Source organism: Leopardus geoffroyi, chromosome D1 (genome assembly GCF_018350155.1).
Source record: "Leopardus geoffroyi isolate Oge1 chromosome D1, O.geoffroyi_Oge1_pat1.0, whole genome shotgun sequence".
Taxonomy (NCBI): domain Eukaryota; kingdom Metazoa; phylum Chordata; class Mammalia; order Carnivora; family Felidae; genus Leopardus; species Leopardus geoffroyi.
In genome coordinates this window covers 9,973,786-10,000,823 of record NC_059329.1, presented here as the reverse complement: position 1 = coordinate 10,000,823, position 27,038 = coordinate 9,973,786, and the positions used below count along the sequence as shown (strand labels likewise).

The following is a 27,038-nucleotide window of genomic DNA, read 5'->3' as shown; positions in this document are numbered from 1 at the left end:
ACTGAGGACTCAGAGAGAAGATTCCAACACCAAGAAGTCTGCCCTGAAGGACAAACTGGCTCCCGTGAAGGGCAGGTCTGGGGCTCACCTTCTGATGCGGGGGCAGGCTGTAACAGCGGCGGCTAGGCGATCCCAAAAGCTGCAGCGCGAGGCGATTCCTCGGTGTGGCCCACGAGCTGGGGCTCCACCCGCAGAGGGCGCGGACCCTGCCATACCCCGCGGTCCCGCTGCTGCAACGAGCCGGAGCCGCGCCAGCCGGCGGGGTCACGCACGGAGCTCCCGGGTCCTCCCGCAAGGCGGTCCACCGAGCCCCGAATCCTGCCCTTGGGGCCACATTCCGTGCCCGTCGAGCACAGACTCGCCACATACTGCCAGCAACCCCCACAACCCAAAACCAAAGCCGTCTCCGGAGTGACCTCTCCAAGAGCAGTGCGGCGTTGCCGTCAGCCACACCGCGCAGCCGCACATTGTCGTAAAATGGGCTCCAAAAGGTTGGCGGCACCCCTCCCCAGACCAGAAACGGGTGGAACGTCCGCTGTTCTCCCGGTAGTGGGGTAACGGCTGGCCCACAGCGGGTAGGGACGACTACTTTGGAGCCACGGGGGCAGGGGTGTTCCAGCGGAGGCAACGTAGAGGCAAGTTTGGGAGAAATGAGACGCAGGGAGGAGTAGGAAGGTGGAAGGGTCCTAAGGCATCTCAGGGTAAGACGGAGCCGCCAGGGAGGGGTCTAAAAAGGCGGCAAGAGCCGGCTACTAAAGGCAGAATGGTCTGAGAGGTGGGCTGAGGGGAGTGGCCAAGTTTTGAGAAAAGCGGAGTGGTGAGCGGGAGGACGCGCCTGATGCTGAGAGCCCGAGGCCAAGGGCGCGGCGGTCTTGGAGCGCTGAGGAAGGTTTGGCGAGCGGAGCGGGTCAGCTCGTTTCTGTGGTGTAACCTCCCCCACCCCCGCTCCCGCCCTTCCGGACCCTTCCGTGCTCAGGTGTGGGCCTCACTCGGTGCAGTCTGCGGGAGGTTGCAAAGCTTTAGTTTCGCGTTTGTAGCATAACCGGCAATCCCAGTGAACAGGTTTTCCAGCCAAATGAAGGGCAGCCAAACGGAAGGTTAGTTTCCCCATTCAGCTGTGCTGTAACGGGACTAAGCGTAGGAAGATACAAGGTTACAAAACAGATTTGCGTTTCTAATCTATGGAATCCCTTTAGATCGCAAAAAACTTCGTTATGCTTGACATATTTTTTTTTTTTAATTTTTAAAATGTTCATTCATTTTTTGGGAGCCAGAGCGTGACGGGGAGGGGCAGAGAGAGACGGAGACCATCTGAAGCAGGCTCTAGGCTCCGAGCTATAGGGCTCAGGCGCTCTGGGAGATAATGACCTGAGGTGTAGTCCCACACTTAAACGACTGAGCCCCCCAGGTGCCCCTGTTATGCTTGAAGTACTTCATACCGAAACTAAACTATAACCCCGTGAGAGCGGGGAGCATGTCTATATTGTTCTTTGATGTATCCCCGGAGTTTAGTATAGTATCTGGTAAATAGTGGAGGTTGAGTTCGTGTAGTTTGAATTAATAAATGAAGTTACCTACAACATTTGTTAGGTACGCTTCTGTAGGATTATCATCCTGTAATGTAAAAAAAAAAAAAAAAAACAACCTCATTTCTGAGCTGTATTTAGATCTCTAAGTCCCCAGTGTACAGATGGTCATAGAACACCAAGAACAAGAAAAAAAGGAAAAACCAACATTTGAAAATATGTCAACCTTTGCTAGTAATTAAACATTTGGAAAATTAAAGACAGTACTATTTCATACTCAAGTAGGAAACTGTAAAAAGTAAAAAATGAGATGGCAGAGAAAGAGATGCAGTTGTTGAGTGGACTGAAAAGTTGGTTGTGTTTTTTTTTTTTAATCAAGTTTGGTTTTCTTTTGTTATTTTATTATTTTTTTAATGTTTATTTATTTTTGAGAGAGAGAGAGAGAGGGAGACACAGAATCCGAAGCAGACTCCAGGCTCTAAGCTGTCAGCACAGAGCCATTCGCCGGGCTTGAACTCCATGAACCAAACTGCAAGATTAAGACCTGAGCTGAAGTTGGACACTTAACCAACTGAGCCACCCAGGTGCCCCTGGTTGTTTTAAATACACATTTTTAAAAGTCTCTAATGTCTCTTTTGCATTAAAGACTTTTGTCATACAGGGGCTCCTGGGTGGCTCAGTCAGTCGGTTGGGTGTCCGACTTCAGCTCTGGTCATAATCTCATGGCTCATGCGTTTGAGCCCCACGTCGGGCTCTGTGCTGACAGCTCAGAGCCTGGAGCCTGCTTCAGATTCTGTGTCTCCCTCTCTCTCTGCCCCTTTCCTGCTCACACTCTGTCTCTCCTTCAAAAATAAACATTAAAAAAAAAAAAAAGACTTTTGTTATATAGTTGATGCTCAGGTTCTTATTTGTTTGCACATTTACATATAATTTCAAAAGAAGTGCTAAGTCAATGAATTTTCTTTGACAATAATAATGTTTCGTGCTTACATTTGAAATAATAACGGTAAAATATCCATAGCAATGAAGTAATCCTTATCTCCACTCCCCAAGTAATGAGTAAACATGCTACCAGGGAGATCACTTGAGGGAATGGACTTTCACTAAAGGTAAATGGCTTTACTGATTAATTTCGGTCAATAAACACAAGTGAAAATGATGCATGGTATTTAGTTTGCAAACTCCATTTTATTCATGGTTTTTTCTGCTTTTTTAAAAATTAGTTCACAAATCTGGTACATACAGGCAGTTAAAAAACTGGTTATCACTTTGATAATCAGAAGCCTCTGGTATAACACAGTCTTCATGAAAACATAAAACAGGGAGAATGCATGGTGGTAATCTCTTTGAAAGCAATGCTTGCAAACATCCATGTTTCTAAGAAAAATATAATTTTACATATATATTTTGAGCAAGCTATACCTCTTACATAAATTCAGACAATAGGAGTGTGCAATCATAATGCTTATTTTATGGAAAAAATGAAAATTATAATTATGCCATAAATGCTTTTCAGTAATTATTAGAGTCCTCTTGGATTTGATGTGTTTTCCCTAATTTTCAACTATCCTGGTCAAAAGGAGCTGAAATGGTAGTAAGTAGGAATGCCAATAAGGAGAGTTTAACTCAAATTCTTTAGGTACAAATTATATAGTGTTCCAATTCCAGCTAATTTAGGGAACTGAGAATAGTTGTCAATTTTTAAATGATGACTTTTGAGGAACTGAACTTTCTTGTAAACTAGTTTTTGTGAGAGGATCATTTTTTTTTAATCTAACAGGATTTAGAGGTTATGTGAGCTCAAGACATTCTAGTCCCTTGGTTTTTTCAAAGAGAATTTCAGCAGTGTCAGGATGGACTACCCCTCAAAAATGTCACTAGGGGACAGTTCTCTGAATAAATCAAGAGGCTTCTAGTGCAGCCAGAGTAACAAACAGGAATCAATTCAAACCAGAAGGAACCAAAGCACAACACTTCCTCACAAGGTTCTGGTCTTCAGAAACTGGAATGAGGATTGCCAATACACTGTACACAAGAATTACTGGAGTGACATCCTGTAATCCGGGTGTTTCGTTATTACCTATGGCATAGGAGATTCATGAGCTAAAGGGGAAAAAATTATCTCATTTTCTCCCCTGACTTCAACTTCAGATTTCTGTAGAGGCACTAAGGCCATGCATCTCCTCTTCCAAAGGACAGAGCTATAAAAGCCAAATAAGGTGAAGGACTTTGGCATTTTTCTTCCATTCAATTTTCTCTGAAAAGTTAAATTCTCCATAACGGTAAGGACGTTTGCTCAAAGAAAACTGACAAGTAAAAACTAAAGAAACAGACATTCAAGATCAATTGTACTGGAAATACAGTAACAGATTTTGGCCCGACAACTCTCATGCTGTCTTATAGCAAAACACTAAAATTCATGCAACAGAGAAATTGGTGACATGAGGACTTTTACTCCAGACTTCCTGGGGGAAAAAAACACTCAGAATATACTGTTTTCTTCTGTTTGCTTCATAATGTATTATTCTTGCTTTTGACTGACTGTCCCAAACTTTCCCAGTCATTTTTGATGAGAAATTCTTCAAAAGAAGAAGATCAAGTGAACTTACTGAAAGATATCAGGTATCTTATGAGCTCCTTCCATCTGCTAGAGGAGCAATCAAATAGATTATGTAAAACTACCTCCACAACATAAAACTACCTCCACAAGGAAAATGGCAGGTAGAATTAGAACCAGGAGTTAGTTGTCATCAGCATACTTGTAACAAAATAAAGCTTGTTCTGAAACCACAAGGGCTAAGAGAAGAGCCTGTATAAAAGCTACTGGGTTCTCTAGAAAATGGATACAGTATACAGAATGTGAGAAGATACAGAACTCACACTCAAGTTACAAAAATAGACATGGTTCTTAGACAAAAGGCAAATGAGTACAAAAGAATTCTCCAAACATGAACTATTTTTAAAAGACACATCTATATAAAACAACAAAATGTCATTTCAGAGCTCCAGTGAGTAGTTTGTTAAAACAGTTGGAAAAGGGAGATGAAATAGAGACAGACAGATCAAGAACCCAGAACTGACATGTCTGACTCTTCTGGTTGGCAGTGGTCACAGGCTGACTGCTTTGGGGAATGAATGTGTGTGTGTGTACATACATACATATATATACATATGGCTGATTAGTTGATGGTGTTTGGTAAGTGACTGAGAAAACCCTAGTTATTCAGTAATCTCTGAAAGTTTAACTCTTCTTTTAGCTTCTACACTGGACAGTGTTGCACATGAGAAAGGATTCTAGGTTTTTTACCCAGAATCAACCCTGCCATTCACAACTCATGCTCCATGCCCCATGGTTCCTATTGTGCCCTAAAGGATCAACCTAGACTAAATATATAATAGAAAATAACTCTGGCCTTGAAATGAGGAGGGGCAGACCAGTGACTCATGCTCAGTACTCATAAATCACAAATACCAAAATTAATGGTCTGTCTCCTTTTGACTGCAGAGGAGATGCCACGAGCTACAGGAAGTCATGAGAGAAAGAAAGTCAAGAAAATATGGGTAGCAGCACCTTTCCATACCCGCCTGGATTTTTAAGGAGACTTTAAACTCCTTTTTCCTTTCAAACACAAAGTTCATCAGTTGGAAGGGGAAAACATGGCTCTACAGTGACAGAGTCCCTAGAGAAAACTGGCAGTACATGAAACATGCCCTCCATGGGCTAAAGGACAAGTTGCAGAACCAGTTAAGACACAAGAGGCAGCCAAAGGTCTTCCTCAATCGCGGTTTTAGCAAGTATAGCACGATATGGGCTTTTTCCATCCAGTCAACAGTTCAGCACCATCCATGTCCGGTCCAAAAAATTCCTGAAGAGTGGGTTTTCATCTTTGGTACCGCCTCATGAGTTATTCTTGGTTTGCAATAGCTGCAAAGAAGCAAAAAAGCTGGTACCTTTGCCTTGTCTGTGAGTACAAATGCTGGGACTCTGATTGCTGCAACCATTGAGGCCAATTAAAATAAAACTGTAACACACAGGAGTGATGCATCCAATTCCCAGGTTCCAGATAATAGCAGCCATGCCCCTACAGGAGCGGGATCATCCATTCCCATTGGTTAAGGCCTTTGGTTTGTTGTCCTCAGAGTAGAATAAAACACTGTGTTCCCACGGACAAGGAACTCCAGATGGACCCATGGTCTACAGTTGACAGGGGTTTTAAAAAATGTACTACATATACCAGGCACAGAAACAGCACTGGCCTGGGGCTGTTACACTTGGAGAAGCTTCTGTTTTGGTAGCACGAACTAGAAACTTCTTAGTGTATTTTAGTCCTCTTTCCTGAGTGAAACAGCCAGGGGGCGCCAAATTCCACAAGCCCCCAGTCTAATACTCAGCATTAATTCTCTCCATGGTCTTCTTCCACCCAGGCTACAATTTTCCCTTCCCAACCAGGGATGGCATCGTCATCGTGGAAAACCTAGAGGAAGAAAAAGAAGCCACAGTGAAAAAAATAACAGGATAAGACAGTGACTCTCACTAGACAACTGCTGCTGCTAAAAGTAAGATCTCAAACATAAAGGATAAGAAAATATAGAGAAAAGCTTGAAGCTAGAGGCTATGTCCCTTTGGTTCTGTCCCTAAAGTTATAACTACATATTTATGTATTTAATATTTTTAATGCATGCAATAATTATATGTTATTATGTACTATATATTCTTAGTTCTACATCTATGAAATGGTAAAAGCATCCCTAACTCTGCTTTGCTCATGGAGATCAATAAGATTTAATATATTACTAACCATGAAGCACTTTGGGCTCCTTGGGAGAAAGCAGTAGCATAAGCATTACACAAGTGAGAAAGGGGAAAATTTCGGTCCCAAGTATTATAAAGAAAGGGTTAGAAAGAAGACCAAAAGAACATGCAGTTCTTTTTATTCATTCATTCACTTAATTTCTTAAGCCACCAATACAACAGGGCTATTAAAGCATGTTGAGGAAATATTTATGAAATAAAACATCAGCTTTAATCACAATGCAACCACTTGTAATATGTCAGAACCCAGAATTCTCTTCCCTGTATATGGCAGATGGATTATAAAGAGAGGCGTAGGCTAAGAATATAGTCAAGGAATTGAGAATAAGCATAGGTGATTTTCTAGAAGTTCCTCATTTTCATTATCTGAGAAACTACCATCACAATGTACAGTTCCATATATTCATACCTATTTTACTCTATGTAGGAAGCAGAAAGGTTTCTAAGATTTGACTGCACATAGAAAAGGGACCCCCAAACCAGGCGTTTGTTCAAGCTTAGGTCCTTTCCTTTTTAAAATCAGTAACTGTATCCAAGTCTGGTCAAAGTGGTTAAGTCCTTGAACCGAAGAAGCTGTCAACTCCTTGTGCAATTCCCTGACCATCTAGGTCTAGGGTAATCAGACTGTGGTCTGAGGCTCTGGGAAATTCCGCTGACCTGGTTAGGGAACTCGGGTACTGCTGGGTATCAGTCCCTGAGGAGGTGGCTCTGGGAATCAGCAGCACACCACCCAGACTCCCCTCGGATTCTGTACCTCCTCTTTGACAGTGCCAAACTCAGGATCCAGCGCTTTAAAATGATACCGGTGATTCCCCTCCCGGTCAATGGCTGCTTTAAAATCCTTTAGTGTCACCTCCCCCAACCTGCAACAAAAGGCAAGAGCGCTAAAACAGACTGTTCATCAATAGGCTGGAAAGATGAGACGTTAGCTTTAAACCCAGGCCCCTGCCAAAGACTCTCCAGGAAAAAACAGCATGGCCTTGTTAGGTCCCTGCCCCTGATAACCCAGACAATTCTACAAGAGCAGAGCTGAGGGAGCCAGTCACCATGAGGGAATGAGGATGGCATTCCATCTGGGAATTTAAGAGAGATGTATTGTTTCAGCAGCAGCCAAATCACTTTTCCCTGTTTTACTCTGGAAATAAGATATACGGTCTCGGAGATCTAATTTGCTGAGCCATCAATATGTCTAAGTTCTCTTGATTTCCTTCTCTGCAACAATGTTCCATTTCACCATCTTCATCCTCCCAGCTTCAGAAAGCTCCCCTCTAGCCCACAACAAGTAAGCAAACTCTCTAGGAAAGGGGCAGCCTACTCCTTCTCTCAGTAGTTGTTTCCAGAGTTAAAAAAAAAAAAAAAAATCTTTCTTTCAAAGCCATTTGCCTTACAAGGGAGCATAAATGAATGTTTGAAGGCTGTTAACGTGAATTCTCAACTGCTCAGATGCAGTCATCAGACAGTACCAAGATCAGTGAGGAACAGCCTGGGAGGGCTAGTGTGTGATCTATGGCTATCAGCGGAGCTATTTTATGAGCCCTTAAAAAAATTATTTTTCCTAACTTGGAACATATCTGTGTATCAGGACTGGAAGCGCTATTACGGTGTCTGTACCCAGAAGCAGATCAAGACATGTCCCTTGTAGTGCCGCTGGTTAGTGGTAACAATGAGACTAGAATCCTGATCCTGTCTTCTTACTGCACTGTACCAATTCTCAAACACTGCTCAGATGGTTGCATGGGCAGTAACTACTGATTCTGCCTCCTGTCCTTTTTAAAAGAGGAATAACGATCCCAGAATCTCACCTCTTTGGTATATTGACCATGAAGGGTGTAAGTGACCGGTCAGTGAAATAGAGCACTTTAGTGCAGGTGCTGCTGACAGCCGGAGAGCTCTGTGAGTGAGGCAACTCTGCAATCAGAGAAAGACTCTATGGTCAGAACCGAATGTGCTCCCAACCATCCCTCATTTCCAGTTATTCAGAGTGTCCCAGGAGAAGGAAGCTGCCTGAGGTCACAGCACAGCTTTCACACCCTTGCAAAACACCACGTCCATAGGGCGTGAGCCACAGGAAGTCACCACTGAGGCCACAAAGCCAGGAGGTGCTTCCGACATGGACACTATCATGAAGCCATTTCTCACCCGTTCCAGGTTATTTCTAACAGGGAACAGGAACTTTCCTGACAGGCATTGTTGCTCAGAGTCAGAAGAGGTCAAAGAAGCCAGGCAAGATTTCAGCAAAGGAAGAATGGACGCAATAGCAGGAGCTACAGACACAGCCAACATTCAGACAGCGGGAGAAAATGCTCATGCAATCCACGGACAGAGAAATGAGCAGGGACGAGAATCACAGGAGCACAGTAACGTTAGAAACTGAGATTCCAAGGGGCCTTATGCTTCCTGTACCAAAGGTACGAGACCAGGGTGCCTGGGTGGCTCAGCTGGTTAAGTGACCACCTGTGCTGACAGCACAGAGCCTGCGTGGGAGTCTCTCTCTCCCTCTCTTTCTCTGTCCTTCCCCTGCTAGCATGCTCTCTCTCTCTCAAAATAAATAAATAAACTTAAAAAAATAAAAATAAAGGTACAAGACCTACCTTATCTCTTGGCTACACAGGATCTATATGTGTGGGTCCCATGGTTTTTAGCTCAAATTCCTTGGTCCACATCTTATCTCTACCCTTTGTATAGGTACTTAAGGAAAATTTTTAATTAATAAGTACCTATGATTATGACTTTAATAGGAGAAAAGACTAATTAGAAACTTTTATCATAAGAACGAACAACAATTATTGTTGTATCTTATAATCTACTTAATGTGGTTGTTATAATCCTAAAATCTCTCCTGCAATTCCACTTACACATATTTTCTTAACTTATTCTAGGCATTTCAACATCCTTTTCATATCTGAGTCTACTCTCGCGTAGACACTGATGGACTCTTAACAGTGGCTTGCATCTTTCTTGCTTTTGTGGATGTCTCCTAATTTACTACTGAATGTCAGACATCATATGTAAGACAGTAGAGAATGACTTACAAAATGTTTATGTTTAGAAATGCGCACACTGCTTGTTCCCCAGCCATTAGTAGGGATTGTTAATCTAGACAGGAATTGAGCTGGGATTGGGATTTTTGTTAAGGTTACTTTTGGTGTACCACCATCTTTAAATTCCTCTAGAATTATGTTTATTTAAAAACAGATTTAAAAAATAAATAAAAAGAAAAGGATTCACCCAACTTCTATCCTTTTGTGTCTGACATCCTTCACTTAACAGAACGTTTTCAAGGTTTATCCATGTTACAACATGTTATCAGTGCTTCATTCCTTTCTGTGGACGGATAATATTCCATTGTCTGCACGTGCGAGACTTTGTTGATCCATTCTTTGAGTAATGAACATTTGGGTTGTTTCTACCTTTTAGCTATTGTGAATAATGCTATGTACAAGTTTTTTTGTTTGTTTGTTTGTTTTTTTTAATTCTTGCCTTTAATTCTTTTGAGTATTGACACCTAGGAATGGAATTGCTGGCTCATACAGTAATTCTATATTTAGGTTTTTGAGGAACCACCAAACTTTTCCACAGCAGCTGTATCATTTTATATCCCCACCAGCAATGCATGAGCATTCCAATTTCTCAACATCCTCAATACTTATTTTCCATTTCTTTAGAACCACCTAGTGAGCGTGAAGTGGTATCTCACTGTAGTTTTGATGTGCATTCCCTAATGACTAATGGTTTTTGGTTTTGTTTTGTTTTGTTTTGTTTTTAAGTTTTTATTTATTTATTTTGAGAGAGAGAGGGAGAGAGAGCAAGAGAGTGCACCCGCCAGCCGAGCCAGGTAGGGGCAGAGATAGAGGGAGAGAGAGAATCCCAAGCAGGTTGCACACCCCAGCACAGAGCTGGATGTAAGGCTCAAACTCATGAACTGGGAGATCATGACCTGAGCTGAAATCAAGCTTAACCGACTGAGCCACCCAGGCACCCCGCCCCCCCCCCCCACCCCACCTCCAGTGACTAATCCTTTTAAGCATCTTTGGATGCTTTGGAGAAATGACTTTAGAGAAGTGACTATTCAAGTCCTTTGCTTATTTGTTACTGAATTTGTCTTTTGTTGTTAAGTTGTAATAATTTTTTATATATTTTGTATCCTAGACATGATTTTCAAATATTTTCTCCTATTCTCTTTGCCTTTTCACTTTCTTGATAGTGTCCTTTGATGCAAAAAAGTCTTTAATTTTGATGAAGTCTAATTTCCCTATTTTTCCTTTCGTTGCTCATGCTTTTGATATCTGAGAACCCAAGCTCATGAATATTTTCCGTATGTTTTCTTCTAAGAGTTTCAAAGCTTTAGCTCTTATATTTGTATCAATGATCCATTTGTAGTTACGTTTTGTACATGTACTTTATGTACATGGTGTGAGGTAGGGGTCCATCTCTGTTCTTTTGCATGTGGATACCCAGTTGTCCTAGCGCCATTTGTTGAAGAGACTCTTTGCTGGTCAAATGACCACAGACTTAAAGATTTTATGTGAATTCTCAATTCTATTCCACTAGTCTATTGTATCACTCTTTACGTTTGAAATAATTATTATTGTTTTCCCTTAAGAGTGAAAGTTCAGAAAAGAAGTAAATTCAAAGAGAGGATTACTCTTTCAGGAGATTTGGCTGTGATAAAAAAGGAGAAAGACAGGGTATAGCCAGAGGGGAATACCTGGAAGGTATTTTGAGACAATTAACATTTGCCTTGCACCTCTCACATGCCACACACTACACCAGATTATTTGCATACAATATTTCACTTAATGTGCATAATCCTTAAAGATTTTCTCCAATTCATGAACAAGGAAACTAAAATGCAGTCATATTAATTTAACACCCTCGCCTGTGGTCACATACCCTGCTGAGAGTAGAAACCGCACCCCAGATCTGTTGGACTTCTTACGCCATATGTTTCCCACTCTATAGTTTTGTATCCAGTTTTGGACATAAGTTTTAAGTGCCCTTCTACCTACAGGGAGATACCTAGTTGTCATTCATAAATATAGCTCTGAAGTTCAGAAAAGGGCTGGAGTTACAGATTAAAGTTTAAAAATAATCAGCACATAAGAGTATGTAAGCCATGATAGTGGAAGGGATCACCAAAAGAAAATATGAAAAAGCCGAGGTCTAGACCTCCTATGGATCCCAGGGCACACCAACATTCAACAGTTCGACAGAGAAGAGAAGAGAAGAGAAGAGAAGAGAAGAGAAGAGAAGAGAAGAGAAGAGAAGAGAAGAGAAGAGAAGGAGATCGTATCTAGTTCACTAGACAGCACACGCCAAAAGGGCAAGTACCAAGTCTATCTTGTTTCTTCCTGTACCTCCAGCGTCTAACATGGCGCTACACAATGGATGCTCGATAAATATTTGTTGAATGCATAATTGATTGGCACTGAAGTTAAAGAGGAAGAATGTTTACAGAAGGAGACTATTCAAGAATAGCAAATGCTTTTGAGCAGTCAATGGAAGATAAGGTTTGAAAAGTAACCACTTTGATGAGGCAACAAGAAAGTCAACAGTGAGTCAATGAAAAGAACATTAAGTGGATTAAGTGAGTAAAAGTCCAGCAGATGGCTTGAGAGTGAATAGGAAGAAAGAATGGAAAAAGAACTAGTGTGGACTGTTCTTTCAAGGTTTGATGTAGGGGAATAAAAGAAGAAAGTCAGTAGCTAGAGGGCTAGTGAGTTACACACTCACTGTATTTTCCGAGAAGAGACTATTTAGCTTATTTGTGAATACAGAAATTAGATTAACGCCCTGGTTTACGAGCAGCCAGGGATTTATTTGCTGGGGATAAGTACTGCATATATACAAAAGGGTTTTTCCAGGAAGGGAGGAATTTTTTAGACTTAAAAAGTAATTTTCAAATATTTAGACTTGTCTACATTGGGAGTTTATATTAGCCTAAAGAAAGTACTGCAGAGGATAACAACAAAATAAAAAGTCTCTCAAGAAAACAGAAATGACTGTTTCAAAACAATGCTAGAAAAAGAAATTGAAACAGAAATTGAAGAGAAAAGAAGTTAGTACCAAGTAATCTTGGTACTAATATAATTAGATATCTGGAGGCTTAGATGTTATTTTATTTACTCTACAAAAAATATTTCACCTTTCGTATTTTTGCAAATATCTTTAAGTGTTTTACTTTAGGTGTTGTTTACTCATCTGGTTTTCAAAACATATACATGTGTGTGTGTGTGTGCGTGTGTGTGTGTGTGTGTGTATGTAACATACAAAACTGGTTATGGTCAGCTTTTCACTATTTGGTTTTTGTAGATTATTATTTACTTTTATATTTGGCCTGATTACACTATAAAAGATAATAAAAGGTGAGCTTTATTAAACCAAAAGGTAAGATACACGATAAAAGAGAAATTACCAGGCAGGTTTGATTACCAACACGATTGAATGAACGGGGAAAGAAATGTAACGACAGGGCTTAGAGCGGGTTAAATTACTTCTTAGGCAGGGCCACTAGATGGCGCAAATCCTTTGTGGGACTTAAACTGAAAGACCAGAGGACCTAGTGTTAAGGAAAATCTCCAAAGAAATTAAACATCTTGCCTCCAGGAAGAACTGGAAATTTCCTATGCTATTTGGGACTGTGTGTTTTTGTTGTTTTACGTTTTTCTTTGTTCAATGTAAATGTTTTGATCGTGTATATTTTCCAAAGAGATTTTAGCCTCTTGCACGTGCAGCATCTTGCACGTGGCTAAATGGTACTTGGGGTGATGGTAGTGATGATGATGGTATGTGTCTCCAGAGTTCTAGAAGTAACTCAATTCAACTGTATTGCTATAGCAACAACATAAGAGTGAAGTACTACAAGAAAAATTCTGTTCTCAACATGTTAGTAGCAAGAAAAATACTAAATTTCTGATCTAATATGCTACGAGTCCTTACTGAACAATAAGGTGTACTTACTTGAATTAGGGGGCCAGGATTCCCGGTATTCACTACCTGCTTGAGTTCTTGGTAACTTGCCCCGAACCTGAGGAGCCACACAAAAATCCTAAAATGATCAGCAGGAGAATTTATCCAAGAAATTTAAATCATAAAAGTACATCTAAAATATATACTTTCCTACCACATCTTCCACAGTATACCAAATTAGACACATTAGGCTAATATTAATGATGTACATTTGTAACAGGCTTTCTAGTTTCCAGTGCATTTTCCCACATATTTCCACATCCAGTGCTGAGCTCATTCAGGGGAAAAGGGGAAGGGGAATAAGCAGTAAAGAGAGACCTTGTGGGGTCAAGAACCACCATTCCTTAGACACTTAGGCAATTTCTAGGAGCAAGAGTAATCATGAACTCCCTTCCTGGAGAGTCACACCATGACGAAGAGTCCACTCCACTGAGAGGAAAACCAAAGAAAAAAGCAGCCACAAACTCTGACAGGATCAGCGTCTTCAGCCCTGCCTTTATCTCAATTAAACCTGATGAAACTGAGTTCTGTGGGAGCCTGCCTAAGAGAAACACCACAGAAAGAGGATTACCCTTCTGTCTTGTTTCTTCTGGCTCTCCATGGCATGCAGGCGCTCCATAAGGCTGGAGATGCCCTGTTCCAAGCTGTCAATGGTATGATGCTGAGGATCGTGGCCACTGAAGCTATTGCGCAGGCTTCGGAGGGCATCTCGAACCAGCTGCAGATCGCTGGTCTGTGGGCAGAAAGGAGGTCACACTGACGTGGTGCAGTGCCGTATTCTTAACCATGTCCCAGCCGCCGGGCTTAGGACGGTAGAGGAGAGAGGCTTCCAGGATAGATCTTTTATTTTCCAGGGAGGAGGTGTGAATTTAAGAAATGTTCCTCCACAGAAGTTTGCCCACTAATTCTTAATTAGGGCTTCACACCTTCACACACCCAACAGATGCAAGAATTAGGGAACTGGGGTACCAAAGGCCTAGTGCGCTGGCAATGGCCAGGCTACTCTTGTGGTTTTAGCTGGAAGTGGAGGTCTGCACTCAAATCCTAAGAACCTACCCCTTTGTGAGTGACGGAAGCAGCTCCTTTTCCTGCCGCTGGAAGGAAAAAACCATTGCTTTGAGAGTTGTGTCTGTTGTAGCTGGTCACCTATAGCAGCAAGAAGACATGATGCTTGCTATAAGGGACACTGCAAACCAAGATGCCCTGTCTTATACTGATTTACATTGATCACTTCCTGACAGTATATCATGGTATATTTGTTCATGTCTCTCTCAGAATGTAAACCTGGAATGGGCGCAAAGACGTTTTCGCCCTTTTGTTCACTGCTGTAACCCCAGTACTTGACACTTCGTAGGCAGTGCTGAATGAACAATGAGCAAAATGGTAACCTCATCCCGGAGGGCCCCAAGCTAGCCTCAGCCTGGCCACCGGAAGGCCTGAGAATGGGGCTCCAGCACCTCCAGACTTCACTTTAGTGATTAAAAAAAAGAAGAACAGTGACTAATATTTTTTGAGCCTGACTTTGTGCCAGGTGGATCTATCAGGACTATCCTTTTTCCAGATGAGTCTTATTCCTAAGGCTCAGAAGCTAAGCAAAGCAAGGTCACACAACGGTAAAAAGAGTGTAAAGCTGGAATTTGAAACCAGATTTTCTTAGTCTGAAACCAGCACTCTTTTTATTTGTTTTAAGTTTTGTTTATTTAAGTAAACTGTACATCCATCCTGGGGCCCGAACTCTCGACCCCGAGATCAAGAGTCGCATACCCTTCCGACTGAGCCAGCCAGGCGCCTCTGGAACCTGCCACTCTTAACCCTCTCACCAGACAAACACCCTCCTAACAAACCAACCTGCGGCCTTGGTTTCAGCCCTGAGTCAGAAAGAGTATCTCCCTCTTTGCCCTTGCAGATGCAGGAGGGGGGACCCTGAGCCGGGGGTTACCTCGTCTGCCTCTCTTTTCATACAGTGAGCCAAAAGGACGTCTTTGTGTTCTAGCTCCCGCTCTAGATCCACCTGCAAATCAGAAACTAAATCAGAAAAGGATTTTCTCAGGCAGAAGGGGAAGGAAGCCAGTGGCTGACTGTGTCCCCACCTGCTGGTAACTGGCCTCAGAGAGTTTCCGGAGTGCGTCTTCCAACTTAGCCTGGTGCTGCTGAAGGAGGCGCTCCTTCTGCCCCAGCTCTTTCTGCAATAGAGACAGAGCTTGCAGATGTGTGGCAAAGCCAAGGATGCCCAACAGTTCACTGTTGGCCATGCTAGTTCACTTGAGCAAAGTCGAGCCTCAGGGGGAGGAGTCTTTCCCCCCAAGCTACACAGAAGACATCGCACACCATAGTAATCTTACCCAGTGCAAAGGCTTCTTGGAAAAGTAAGGAGGAAGGGAACTACCATCTGTAGGAGGACCACTACGTGCCATTTGTGCTAGTTAGGCATAAAGGTGAAGACTGAAGTTTGCAGACAACAAGCTCTGGACTCCTCTTAGACATGCTATCTATTCTTCAGGGTGACTGAATCAAAGGAACACAGAAGAAGATTTCCTTGCTATCTACTCTTCAGGGCGACTGAATCAAAGAAACACAGGAGATTTCCTTGCGAAAAAGCAACAATGAGAACACAGTACTTAAGAACTCTTTGAACAACAGCAACAGTAGGCTGTTCATAAAAGGTCTAATGGAAATCATTTCCAAACTCATAAACGTTCTTACTTTATAGTCTCCCAAGAGCCGGTTCCTCTCATCAAGCTTCCTCTGCAAATCCACCTGCAAGAAGGAAAAGAATTAACTGGCACAGAGATATTGTCTACCAACCCCAGTAGGAAACCAGCTACTTAGTAACCAGAGTGGATGTTGGCAATTAGAGTATACAGCACAGAGAGGGCAAGGTTATGGTAAAAACACACAGCTGCTCTCCGTGTCTTGAGTGAGATAATCAAACTCTCAAACCACAATTTAGCCTCTCAGTGTCCTCAAAGTTGAAAGGCTCAAGGCCAATGTAGTATGGGCTTTCAGCCAGGAACAGAGATGAGTCTGACAGGAAATAAAAATAATTGCAGACACTGAGGGCAGGCATCCCAGAAATAAGATAAGAGAGATTAATTAGGATGGCAGATGTAATAAGACTTCATGCAGTATCCGATTTTGCTACTGGGGCTCAGTGAGGTCAGAGTTCATTCATTTAATTTACATTCTGGTTGTGTAGCTCGTCTTTGTCCATATTTGCCCTCAGCAGTTCCTGTTTGAGCTGAAGAACAGATGTGTCCTGCTGAGTCAGCCTCTGCTGCAAGGCATCCTGGGGGAAAAGAGCATACTCACTATTACTGTGGTCCCAATTAGTCAGTCAGCCATTTGTCACTCTAAGCTTTAACCCCCTGACTGCATATCCAGCATTAATTCTGGAAAACTAGGAGACAAAAAGAGGGGTCTTGCTACAAGGAGATGAAGAGGAATTTTTCTGTCCCCTCCCGGGATGCTAGCAACCACTGTCTCACCTAGCTGAAGGAAACCTGATTTTTCCTCCACCCATTACTCACCCCTACCCGCCACAGCAATCCTGACAGCATGCTGTCCTAGAGAATCAGTGGCCTCTGGGATCAGATAGATCTAGATTCAAATTTCAAGTCCACCACCTTCACGACAGTGACCATGGACAATGCCTTCTCCTTCCTTCCACCCTGGCTTTCAAATCCATTTCTTGGGCACATAACTACTAAGGAGCTCTTTTCCTTCTTTGCCATTCCCTAGAGGGCTGGGCCCTATTGCCGCCTCCTACCCTATTCATATGGAACCCCTGGAATCACTCCCACCTTGCCTTCCAGAGCCCTGCTCCCGTTGCCTTCCAATTCCTAGTGTGGACTGGGATTGGGATTATATTTCCATGCTCAGAACTATCACTGGGACTGATGGTTTCTCTTCCCAGTGTCCTACAATCTTACCAGCTTGAGGGTGTCTTTCTCTCAACTTGGACCCTCTTGTTTCCTACCAAGCCTAAGAAAAGGTTGGTTGTACACACTTAAAAGGGTCAGCAAGAACACATTTCTCCAACCATCATGACTTCAAATGGAACTAATGGACTGCAGTGTATTTACCCTGACTTTTCTCTCTTTACAGACTGCAAAGAAATGGTGCAGGCTCTGGAGAATGTGAGAGCCCATTCTTTTTTCTTTTTTTTTAAATTAAAAAAAATTTTTTTTATTTTTGAGACAGACAGACACACAGAGAGAGAGAGAGAGAGAGAGAGCTGGGGAGGGGCAGAGAGAGAGAGAGAGAGAGAGAGAGAGAGAGACAGAATCTGAAGCAGGCTCCAGGCTCTGAGCTGTCAGCACAGAGCCCAACGCGGGGCTTGAATCCACGAACCATGAGATCATGACCTGAGCCCAAGTTGGATGCTTAACCTACAGAGCCACCCAGGTGCCCCGTGAGAGCCCCTTAACTGTGCTGTCAGCCATGAAAGTACATGGCAAAGGTAGTCCAAGATGCCCCGGGCATCAGCAGTTCAGAGGAACATTTCCATAAGTGTGCTCTATGGGATGTTAGTACATGCTGCAGGGGAGAAAAGGCACTTCTGTGGTTAAGAATTCCAAACTCTTGGGGCAGCTGGGTGGCTCAGTTGGTTAATCATCCAACTTCGGCTCAGGTCATGATCTCATGGTTTGTGAGTATGAGCCCTGCATTGGGCTCTGCACTGACAGTGCAGAGCCTGCTTGGGATTCTCTCTCTCCCTCTCTCTATCCCTCCCCCGCTTGTCTCTCTCTCTCTCTCTCTCTCTCAAAATAAATAAATAAACTTAAAAAAAAAAAAAGAATTCCAAACTCTTTTTACTCCAACCTTTTTATGACAGATTTTCTCAGGTCCTTTAATAGGCTGTTATTCACTGGGACTCTTCAAGCCTACAGGGCATTTCTCAAACTTATTTAAGCACAGAACACATTTTTCTGAAGTATCTCAAAGGACTAAGGCTACAAAACATACTCTGACAAATGCAGCTGAGTTGCACTCTAGTCCAGCCTATGGATGGGAGTGTAGGGACGAGGGGAAAAGCAGCAGTTTAAGAACATCCTTTTCTACTTCTAGGTGTTTCTTCAATAGGCACACTCCCACTGGGGTGAAACAACACCTATTCAAGACTGTTAGCTAGAGCACTGTTTGTATCACCAGACTGGAAATAACCTAAAAGACCAACAACAGGAACTGACTAAATTATCATATATACATACACTGGCATACTAAGTGGCCATGAAAGACTTAGGAAGGTCTTTACGTACTAAAACAGAATGATCTCCAAGATATGCTGCTAGATGGAAAAAGAGCAACGTTTCAAGCTGTATGTATGTATTGTATACTGTTATGGGGGGGGGGGGGGTTATATACATACGTATTTATTGGTAACTGGTAAGTTACCTCCAGGAAAGAGAACTAGGTGACTGGGGCAGACAGGGCTGGAAGACAGACTTTTCAAGGATTATCCTTTTATACCTTCCTCACTTTAAACCACGTCATAGTATTAACTATTCAATGGGGTGCCTGGGCAGCTTTAGTAGGTTAAATGTCCGACCTCGGCTTAGGTCATGATCTTACGGTTCGTGGTCAAGCCCCACACTGGGCTCTGTGCTGACAGTTCGGAGCCTGGAACCTGCTTCGGATTCTGTGTCTCCCTCCCTTTCTGCCCCTCCCCTGCTCATGCACCTCCCTGCTCGTGAATGTGCACTCTATCAAAAAATAAACATTAAAAAAATTTAAAATATAGTATTTACTATTCAAAAACGAAGTTAAATTTTTAAGAAGACAGTTTTCTTTAGAATGGAAGAAAACTGTAAAAACTGATTGTTTTTACATATAAAACTACCAGGGTGGCACAGTACCATGGGTCCTGACTACCAGAAATAAGCCTCAACAAAACAAAGGTATTTTCCTCAACATTTCACTTCGCATCCACAAAGCACTTGGCTTTACTAATACCCCACAGCCCGTTAAAGGCTCCAGCAAATGTATATAAGGCCATAGGACCCAACTACCCTCCTACTACCTACTCTCAGCAGTAGAAAACTTTACCAGGTAGAGTTTATTTAAAGAGTGAAATGTCTTCCTTTTTACCTTTATCCCCTGTAAGTTTCTGGCTTCTTGTTTACATTTCAGCAGCTCCTTCTGCAAACCAAATATAGTTAGATCAGATGGTAGCGTCTGGCTTGCTTCAGAAGCATTACCTCATTCTGTCAGTAAGAACACAAAACTCAGATAACCAGTCCACAAAAAATTAAGCCTCTACTGAAGCAGAAAGCAGGTCTTCTCCAGTCAGTAGTAAAGGCTGACTCATAGAGACAAGAAGGAGACCTATTCCATTCTTCCCTGAGGTACCCAGGCTCAAATGCAGGTCGAGGAGAGTCCTCCAAGAAAGAAGACACCGTCCATTCCCATAGGCTCTCATTCCTACAGTTAGCAGTCTTCACTGTCAGGCAAACTTCATAATAACCTAAATCCCCCTTACTGACATATACAATCATATCTTAACATGCCTGCCCCCAATCTCATTTGTTCACCAAAGGGTCAGAGTGCTTCTGATTCCCCAAGTAGGCATTATTCTTTGTAAACTCAACAAAAACACATTTAGCCCAATGATGAAATACTAATTATCCCTCCCTTATAATAGATTAGATGTATGTACATAATTGTCACTAGGAAAGAGATTTTAGGAGAGGAATACCCATAACTGAGACCCTGCCCTCTTCTTTTCCTATTGCATCACATCAAGAGTTTGGAATTAACATATCTAAAATGGGGATTCGTAACATGTGCTCCACAGATGGGCTCCAAAGTTACTCTATTAAAAATTCAAGTCAGCAAGTATGTGTGTATGCACTCATACATATTCCTGGGGAGAGGGTTCATGGCTTTACTCATATACCTAGAACACCAACAAATTAAAAACTCACTGAACTAAAAGCATTCTGGGAAGAAATCATTATAAAAAACCATACTGGACTATAGTTAATAACACTGTATGGTGTAGTTGAAAGTTGATTAAGAGAGTAAATGTTAAAAGTTCTCACTGAAAGAAGAAAATGTGTACCTGTGTGGTGATGGATGTTAACTGGACTTATACTGGTGATCATTTCATAATATATACATATATCAAATTAATATGTTATGCACCTGAATCTAATGTAATGTTGTATGTCAACTATAAAAAAAAAAAAGACCGTACTAATATTAGATCCGTTTTTAGTTAAAAAAGAAAAATTGTGGGGCACTTGGGTGGCTCAACTGGTTAAGCATCAGACTTTGGCTCAACTCATGATCTGAAGGTTTGTGAGTTCAAGCCTCACGTCGGGCTCTGCACAGACAGCACAGAGTCTGCTTGGGATTGTCAGTCACCCTCTCTCTCTGTCCCTCCACCCTCCACTCTCTCCCCCCAAAAAAATTAAAAAAAAAAAGTATGAAGCATTTAAAACATAAAAAGTAGAACCAATGACACAGATACCTATCATGATCACCAACAATGAAGAGACAGTACCTTTTTGCCATATTTAGGACATATCTCTCTCTTTCAATGAAAGACACAAAACAGACACAGCTGACGTCCCAAGTCTGCATCCCTTCCCCTATACCCATTACTGTTCCAACAGTGCTGTATAATATTCCCATAATTTTTTTCAAAGAGTAAAATGCACATGTTCTGACATACCTTTAGGTCCTGATTCTCCTCCATACTCTGATCCAGACGACTTTGGATTATAATCTGAATAGAAGGCAAAAAGAGATGACTATGTAGCTATGTTGTGAAATTCAGAGGTCATTTATTCAACAGATATTTCCTGAGCACCTTTCCAGGGCTAGCCCAGTACTATGAACACAGAGGACAGGAAGCAGTCCCTCCCCCTCTAATGGAAGTATGTACACATGCAGTACAAGTAGTGACTACGGGTGAAGTTTACACACGTGTGTGTGTGTGTGTGTGTGTGTGTGTGTGTGTGTGTGTGTGTACTGGGCACAGGGCATCGGAGAAAAGGCAAAAGTATGACAAAATGAAGTTTGCCTTATAGGTAAATTATGGCTGCTGTTTTGCGGAAAATGAGTTAGAGGAACACAGGAGAGGAATGAGGAAACCAACTGGAACGCTGCTAGAATCCAGGATGGGGGCCTGAGTTAAGGTAGGGGCTGTGATAATGGAGAGAAGTAGACAGAAATATATAGAAAGTGAACTGACAGAACCTGGTGACTGACTAGGTACAGACAGAAGGGCCAAAAGGATTCAAGGATGATATTGAGATGTCTGCTTTGGGTATCTGGGTGGGTGGATAATGATAGACAGAATCCAAAGGGGCAAGGAGTTTTGGTGGTGGGGAGAGAAAAGCTGTTTAATTTAGGACTCTGGACTGAAATGCTTATGGGACACAGAAGTGGAGATAATCAGCAAGTAGTTAGATGCTGCACATACAAATCCCCAACTCCGTAGAGAGCACTGAGCCAGAGATAAATACTTGAGAAGCAACATCTGAGTCAAGCAGGAAGTGAGTGCAGCCATGGAGGCAGGTAACTCTGCCCAGGTCCATGTCTAAGACAGAAGGCGGTCACCAGTGGAACTCTGAGGGGCACCAACATTTCAGGCATAGGCAGAGAAAGAGAAGCTTCAAAGGGAACCTGAATGTAAGCGCTGTGAGGGTAGGGTCTTAGGTCTGCTTTGAGATCACCATATCTCTAGCACCTCAAAACAGTAGCTGGCACTCAATAAATATTTGTGGATGAGGGATGGAGGAAAGATGGAACAAAGAGTAGTCGAGAAACTTATGAGGAAAACCAGGAGAGCTGGAGTCAGGGAAGAGAGCATTTCAAGACGGTGTGGACAACAGAGTCAAAGGCTAAACGAAAATCAAATACATAAAGCACATTATCTGTGGTCCAGTCACAAGAGAAAGAGCTCACCAGTTGTTCCTCAGGATTGACTCCCGGTTCACAGAGGGCCAAGGGCCTGTCCTGTTCATCTTCAGGTAAGGATCCGTTGAGCAGTAAGGCCTGAATAACCACAAAAGTAGAAAGAAACCGGACTTGCATCAGATGAATGAGTGCAGGGTTGAGCTTGGTAAGCTTATCCCAAATTGAAATCACAACTGGGCTTCCTCTAGTGATCTCCTTGGTAATTTTCGGTCCTTAGATACCTCCTATTGCTCATTTTGGAACTATGGAGAGTTCCTTTTGTCAGTCCCATGCTTAGGCCTCTTCCATCTCTCTGGATGCACCTGGCTCCTCTGCTCCTTGGTCCTAGTAAATCCTCAAAAATCTAGAACTTCCCTCTCAGAAGTTACATTTCAAACCACAGCTGCCCCAACTGAATTCTACCAGCTGGAAAGTGAGCTAAAAGTAGTGTTGAATTATCCCAGTTTAGAAAGTTTATTATAGGGGCACCTGGGTGGCTCAGTCAGTTAAGCATCCAACTCTTGATCTCCGCTCTGGTCAAGATCTCATGGTTCGTGAGTTTGGGCCCCACGTCGGGCTCTAAGAACCTGCACAGAACCTGCTTGGGATTCTGTCTCTCCCTCTCTTTCTGCCCCTCTCCACTTGTTTTCTCCCTCCCCGCCCTCTCTCTCAAAATAAATAATGAAACTTTAAAAGAAAAAAGGAAAACTTTATTATAATGAATTACTTAAAACACATTTAGGTATGTGACTCTTGATGTCAAGTTTGCGCGTTCAAGCCCCACACTGGGTATAGAGATTACTTGAAAAAAAAAAATCTTAATAAAACATTTACAGCACTGACTTGGGTTTGTTTGATTTTTTTTGTTTGTTTTAATAATTGTGCATTTTTACTCCCTAGGGCAACCTGTATAGAACAAAAATGAAATCATTTACAGAGAGATGTCCTCATTCATTTCCACTCCCCACACCAGGCTTTGTTTCCATTAGAATATGAAGGAAGGGCAGATTTACCCTAAAGCTAAGGAACCTCAAACCCCAGGGCCCCCCCCCATATGCACTGCCCCTCCAAAACCCTATATTTAATATTGTACAGTTGAATTTGAATGACAAGAGTCTGAACTGCCTGGGACCACTTATATGCAGATTTTTTTTTATACATAGTACAGTACTGCAAATATATTTTCTCCACCTTATGATTTTTTTAGAAGTTTTTATTTAAATTCTAGTTACTTAACATACAGCATAACATTGGTTTCAGAAGTAGAATTTAAATTTTTTTTTTAATGTTTATTATTAAGAGAGAGAGAGAGACAGACAGACAAAGCACAAGTGGGGCAGGGGCAGAGAGAGAGGGAGACACAGAATCCAAAGCAGGCTCCAGGCTCTGAGCTGTCAGCACAGAGCCCGATGCGGGGCTCAAACTCACGAACCGTGAGATCATGCCCAGAGCCAAAGTCGGACGCCCAACCGACTGAGCCACACAGGTGCCCCTGGTTTTAGGAGAATTTAATGATTCATCACTTACATACAACACCCAGTGCTCATTACAAGTGCCCTCTTTAATGCCCATTGCCTACCCACCTCCCCTCCATCAACCATATATGGTATCCATCATTTAAGTCTCTTCTGGTTTGCCTACCTCTCTTTTCCCCCCTTTCCCTTATGTTCATCTGTTTTGTTTTTTAAATTCCACATTATGAGTGAAATCATATGGTATTTGTCTCTGCCTGACTTGTTTCGTGTAGCATAATCTACTCTAGTCCATCCACGTTGTGGATGGCAACATGAAGTGCATGCGGATGCAACATGAAGTGTTGCAAATGGCAACATTTCATTCTTTTTCTTCTTCTTTTTTTTAATTAGACAAGGTTAAACCAAATGTGGACCATTTTCTTTTAGTTTTTTTTTTTTTAATGGTTATTTATTTTTGAGAGAGAGAGACAAAGTGTGAGCAGGAGAGGGGCAGAGAGAGGGAGACACAGGATCCGAAGCAGGCTCCAGGCTCTGAATTGTCAGCACAAAGCCTGATGTGGGGCTCAAACTCACAAACCATGAGATCATTACCTGAGCCGAAGTCGGATGCTTACCTGACTGAGTCACCCAGATGCCCCAAGATTTCATTCTTTTCGATGGCTCAGTAATATTCCATTGTATGTGTGTATATATTTGTATACATACCACATCTTCTTTATCTGTTCATCAGTCCATGGATATTTGGACTGTCATAATTTGGCTATTGTTGATAATGCTGCTATAAACGTTGGGGTGCATGTGTCCCTTCAAATCAGCACTTTTGTATCACCTGGGTAAATAAATACCTAGTAGTACAATTGCCGGGTCATAGGGTAGTTCTATTTTCAACTTTTTCAGGAACCTCCATACTGTTTTCCAGAGTGGCTGCACCAACTTGCATTCCCACCAACAATGTAAGAGGGTTCCCCTTCCTCTGCATCCTCGCCAACACCTGTTGTTTCCTGTGTTGCTAATTTTACCCATTCTGACAGGTATGAGGTGGTATCTCGTTGTGCTTTTAATTTGTATTTCCCTGATGATGAGTGATGGGGAGCATCTTTTCATGCGTCTGTTGGCCACCTATGATGTATGTCTTCCTTGGAGAAATATCTATTCATGTCTTCCACCTGTTTCTTAACCTGATTATTCGGTTTTTTCCTTATGATTTTCTTTTCTCTAACTTACTTTATTGTAAGAACACAGTATATAATACAGATAACATTCAAAATATGTATTAACCAAATATTTATTAGTGAAGCTTATGTGATGAGGGAGCCACAGGCAAGCTGAGGGCAAAGCGCAAGCTAACGCCCCGCAAAGACCCCACCTCCACCCCCCGCCCAGGTGGCACATGTGTGATATTCCTCAGGCACTCCTGGGTGCCCAAGAACAAAGGAAAGTAAAAACCAAATAACTGACAGAGATCACAGTCGTGTAGGACAGGAGTCTCCATCAGTTTATAAATGTCTTAGGAAAATTATAAGAAAAAGGCAATTGTGGGGCGCCTGGGTGGCTCAGTTGGTTAAGTGTCCAGCTTCGGCTCAGGTCATGATCTCACGGTTCATGAGTTCGAGCCCCACATCACGCTCCATGCTAATAGCACGGAATCTGCTTGGGATTTTCTCTCTCTCTCTCTCCCCCTCTCTGCTCCTGTGCTCTTTCTCTCTCAAAATAAATAAACTTTAAAAAAAATTTTTTTTAAAGGAAAAGGCAACCTTATCATTAGCCTAATGTCCAGAAACCTATAGACTCAGTTTCCTGGAGCCCCAACATTACCCATCCCTCCACAGTGATGTGGGGAACAAAGGCAAGAAGGGAATGGCAGGTAAAATTAAGTTTCCTTATAACCTGCAGCCCAGTGACAAATACTTGAGATAGGTTGAGTAGAACATTTCTCCAGGAACTCCCTCCTGTCTTAATGTTAATGCCTCAGTAGAGGGAAAAACAACCTTAGCTTGACAATAGTTAGGCCTCCAGTATCTTAAGAGTCTTCTTGGGGAACCTGGGTGGCTCAGTCAGTTAAGCGTCTGACTTAGGCTCAAGTCATGATCTCACGGTTCGTGAGTTCCAGCCCCGCATTGGGCTCTGTGCTGACAGCTCAGAGCCTGAAGCCTGCTTCAGATTTTGTGTCTCCCTCTCTCTTTGTCCTTCCCCTGCTTGTGCACATGCTCGCGCTCGCTCTCTCTCTCTCTCTCTCTCTACAACGCGCACACGCACACACCCTTTTTCCTTTACCTCCCCAAACTCCAGTGTGTAATCAATCACTCCTCACAACCCCAGTGTAGCTCTTTCTGCCCAGTGGCTCTGTCCCCGTGCTTTAATAAAATCACCTTCTGCACCAAAGATGTTTCAAAAATTCTTGGCCATCAGCTCTGGACTCCCCCCTGCCCCACACTCCAAAAATGCATCATTATGATCAACAGTCAGCTATTAGTAATTACGTTTTAGGGGAGTCAAAAGTTACATACAGATTTGCGACTGTGCAGGGCATGGGTGCCCCTCCGCCCCACCCCTGAGTTGTTCAAAGAGAACTGTACTCATAGTCTGTAATCTAATTTTTAAAGAAGGCCCCCAAACTGTATTCTTTAGCACTCACAGAACTTGGAACTACCTATGCAGGTAGGTAATTTGATACCTGTCAGCTTAGTGAAAGATTTAAGAATGTGTCCCCATTTTATATTTCAATTCTGTCTCTATTCAATCCAAAGAGTTACAGAGGTTAAGTCCTGTTTCAATAAACAGAACACAAATTGCATCACAAATGCTGGGATATAAAAACTGTTTGAAATCCAGCCACTGGTTGGTCTACCAAGCACTAACTAACAATAAGATTTTATTTAATAAATCAAATGAGTTCGGTTATCCCCCCGAGCGTGGCCAGAGGTATAAGAAGACAAGTTTAAGAAGCCACAGGGCTGCAGGGAGCGAAGGGAGAGCAACATCACAGAAATACTAACTCTCATGGCCACGTATTCAGCAGGCTCTAACTGAGGCACACAGTGAGTCAGAAATCCTGGACGTGGCTTAGCATGCAACTTGCTTATCAATGAAAGAGTTAAGAAGCCTAGTGGATGCTGTGAGCCCCATTGTATTCTATTAATGGAACTGAATTCTCATTGTGATCATGTGGCTGTGAATGAAACAACTGTTTGCAGGGAATATTGGGATGCTGACTTTCTGCCTGTCGAATCTCTTCTTTTTCTGTCCAACCTGCCATCGGATTTCTCCCAGACTGAAAAATGCAAACTTCAAACTGAAAGCCAAACTGATGGATATCTATGTTCATATCATGCAAATTATCCTGGGAAAGAC

General features: G+C 42.5%; 2 protein-coding genes and 1 long non-coding RNA gene across 20 annotated transcripts in view; 1 reads left to right on the top strand and 2 right to left on the bottom strand.

The window, feature by feature from the left end:
* DLAT (dihydrolipoamide S-acetyltransferase) overlaps positions 1-530 on the bottom strand; it is a 29,385-nt gene extending 28,855 nt beyond the window's left edge. Inside the window, exon 1 of the mRNA XM_045482793.1 lies at positions 89-530. Coding sequence (XP_045338749.1) covers positions 89-367 — 279 coding nt within the window. The 5' untranslated portion in view covers positions 368-530. The remainder of the gene's footprint in view (positions 1-88) is intronic.
* On the top strand, positions 504-9,577 carry LOC123600664. Of its 3 annotated transcripts, XR_006713728.1 has the most exons (5): positions 504-546; positions 977-1,097; positions 5,952-6,083; positions 8,488-8,747; positions 9,219-9,577. It is a non-coding gene; the product is annotated as an uncharacterized LOC123600664 (long non-coding RNA). The 3 variants fall into 3 exon arrangements; XR_006713726.1 differs by having other exon boundaries at positions 8,488-9,577; XR_006713727.1 differs by lacking the exon at positions 504-546 and having other exon boundaries at positions 766-1,097; positions 8,488-9,577.
* DIXDC1 (DIX domain containing 1) overlaps positions 2,695-27,038 on the bottom strand; it is a 74,647-nt gene continuing 50,303 nt past the window's right edge. For 5 of the 16 annotated variants that reach the window (XM_045482779.1, XM_045482784.1, XM_045482781.1 and 2 more), the window contains 13 exons: positions 22,222-22,311; positions 20,984-21,037; positions 19,396-19,446; positions 16,490-16,594; positions 16,012-16,065; positions 15,399-15,491; positions 15,248-15,319; positions 14,365-14,454; positions 13,880-14,041; positions 13,300-13,387; positions 8,142-8,247; positions 7,094-7,202; positions 2,695-6,001 (listed from right to left, as the gene is read on the bottom strand). In XM_045482779.1, the coding sequence (XP_045338735.1) occupies positions 5,921-6,001; positions 7,094-7,202; positions 8,142-8,247; positions 13,300-13,387; positions 13,880-14,041; positions 14,365-14,454; positions 15,248-15,319; positions 15,399-15,491; positions 16,012-16,065; positions 16,490-16,594; positions 19,396-19,446; positions 20,984-21,037; positions 22,222-22,311 (1,155 nt within the window). In that variant the 3' untranslated portion in view covers positions 2,695-5,920. Of the gene's footprint in view, positions 6,002-6,996; positions 7,203-8,141; positions 8,248-13,299; positions 13,388-13,879; positions 14,042-14,364; positions 14,455-15,247; positions 15,320-15,398; positions 15,492-16,011; positions 16,066-16,489; positions 16,595-19,395; positions 19,447-20,983; positions 21,038-22,221; positions 22,312-27,038 lie in introns of all 16 variants that reach the window. The other 11 variants (XM_045482782.1, XM_045482792.1, XM_045482787.1 and 8 more) reach the window with 9 other exon arrangements.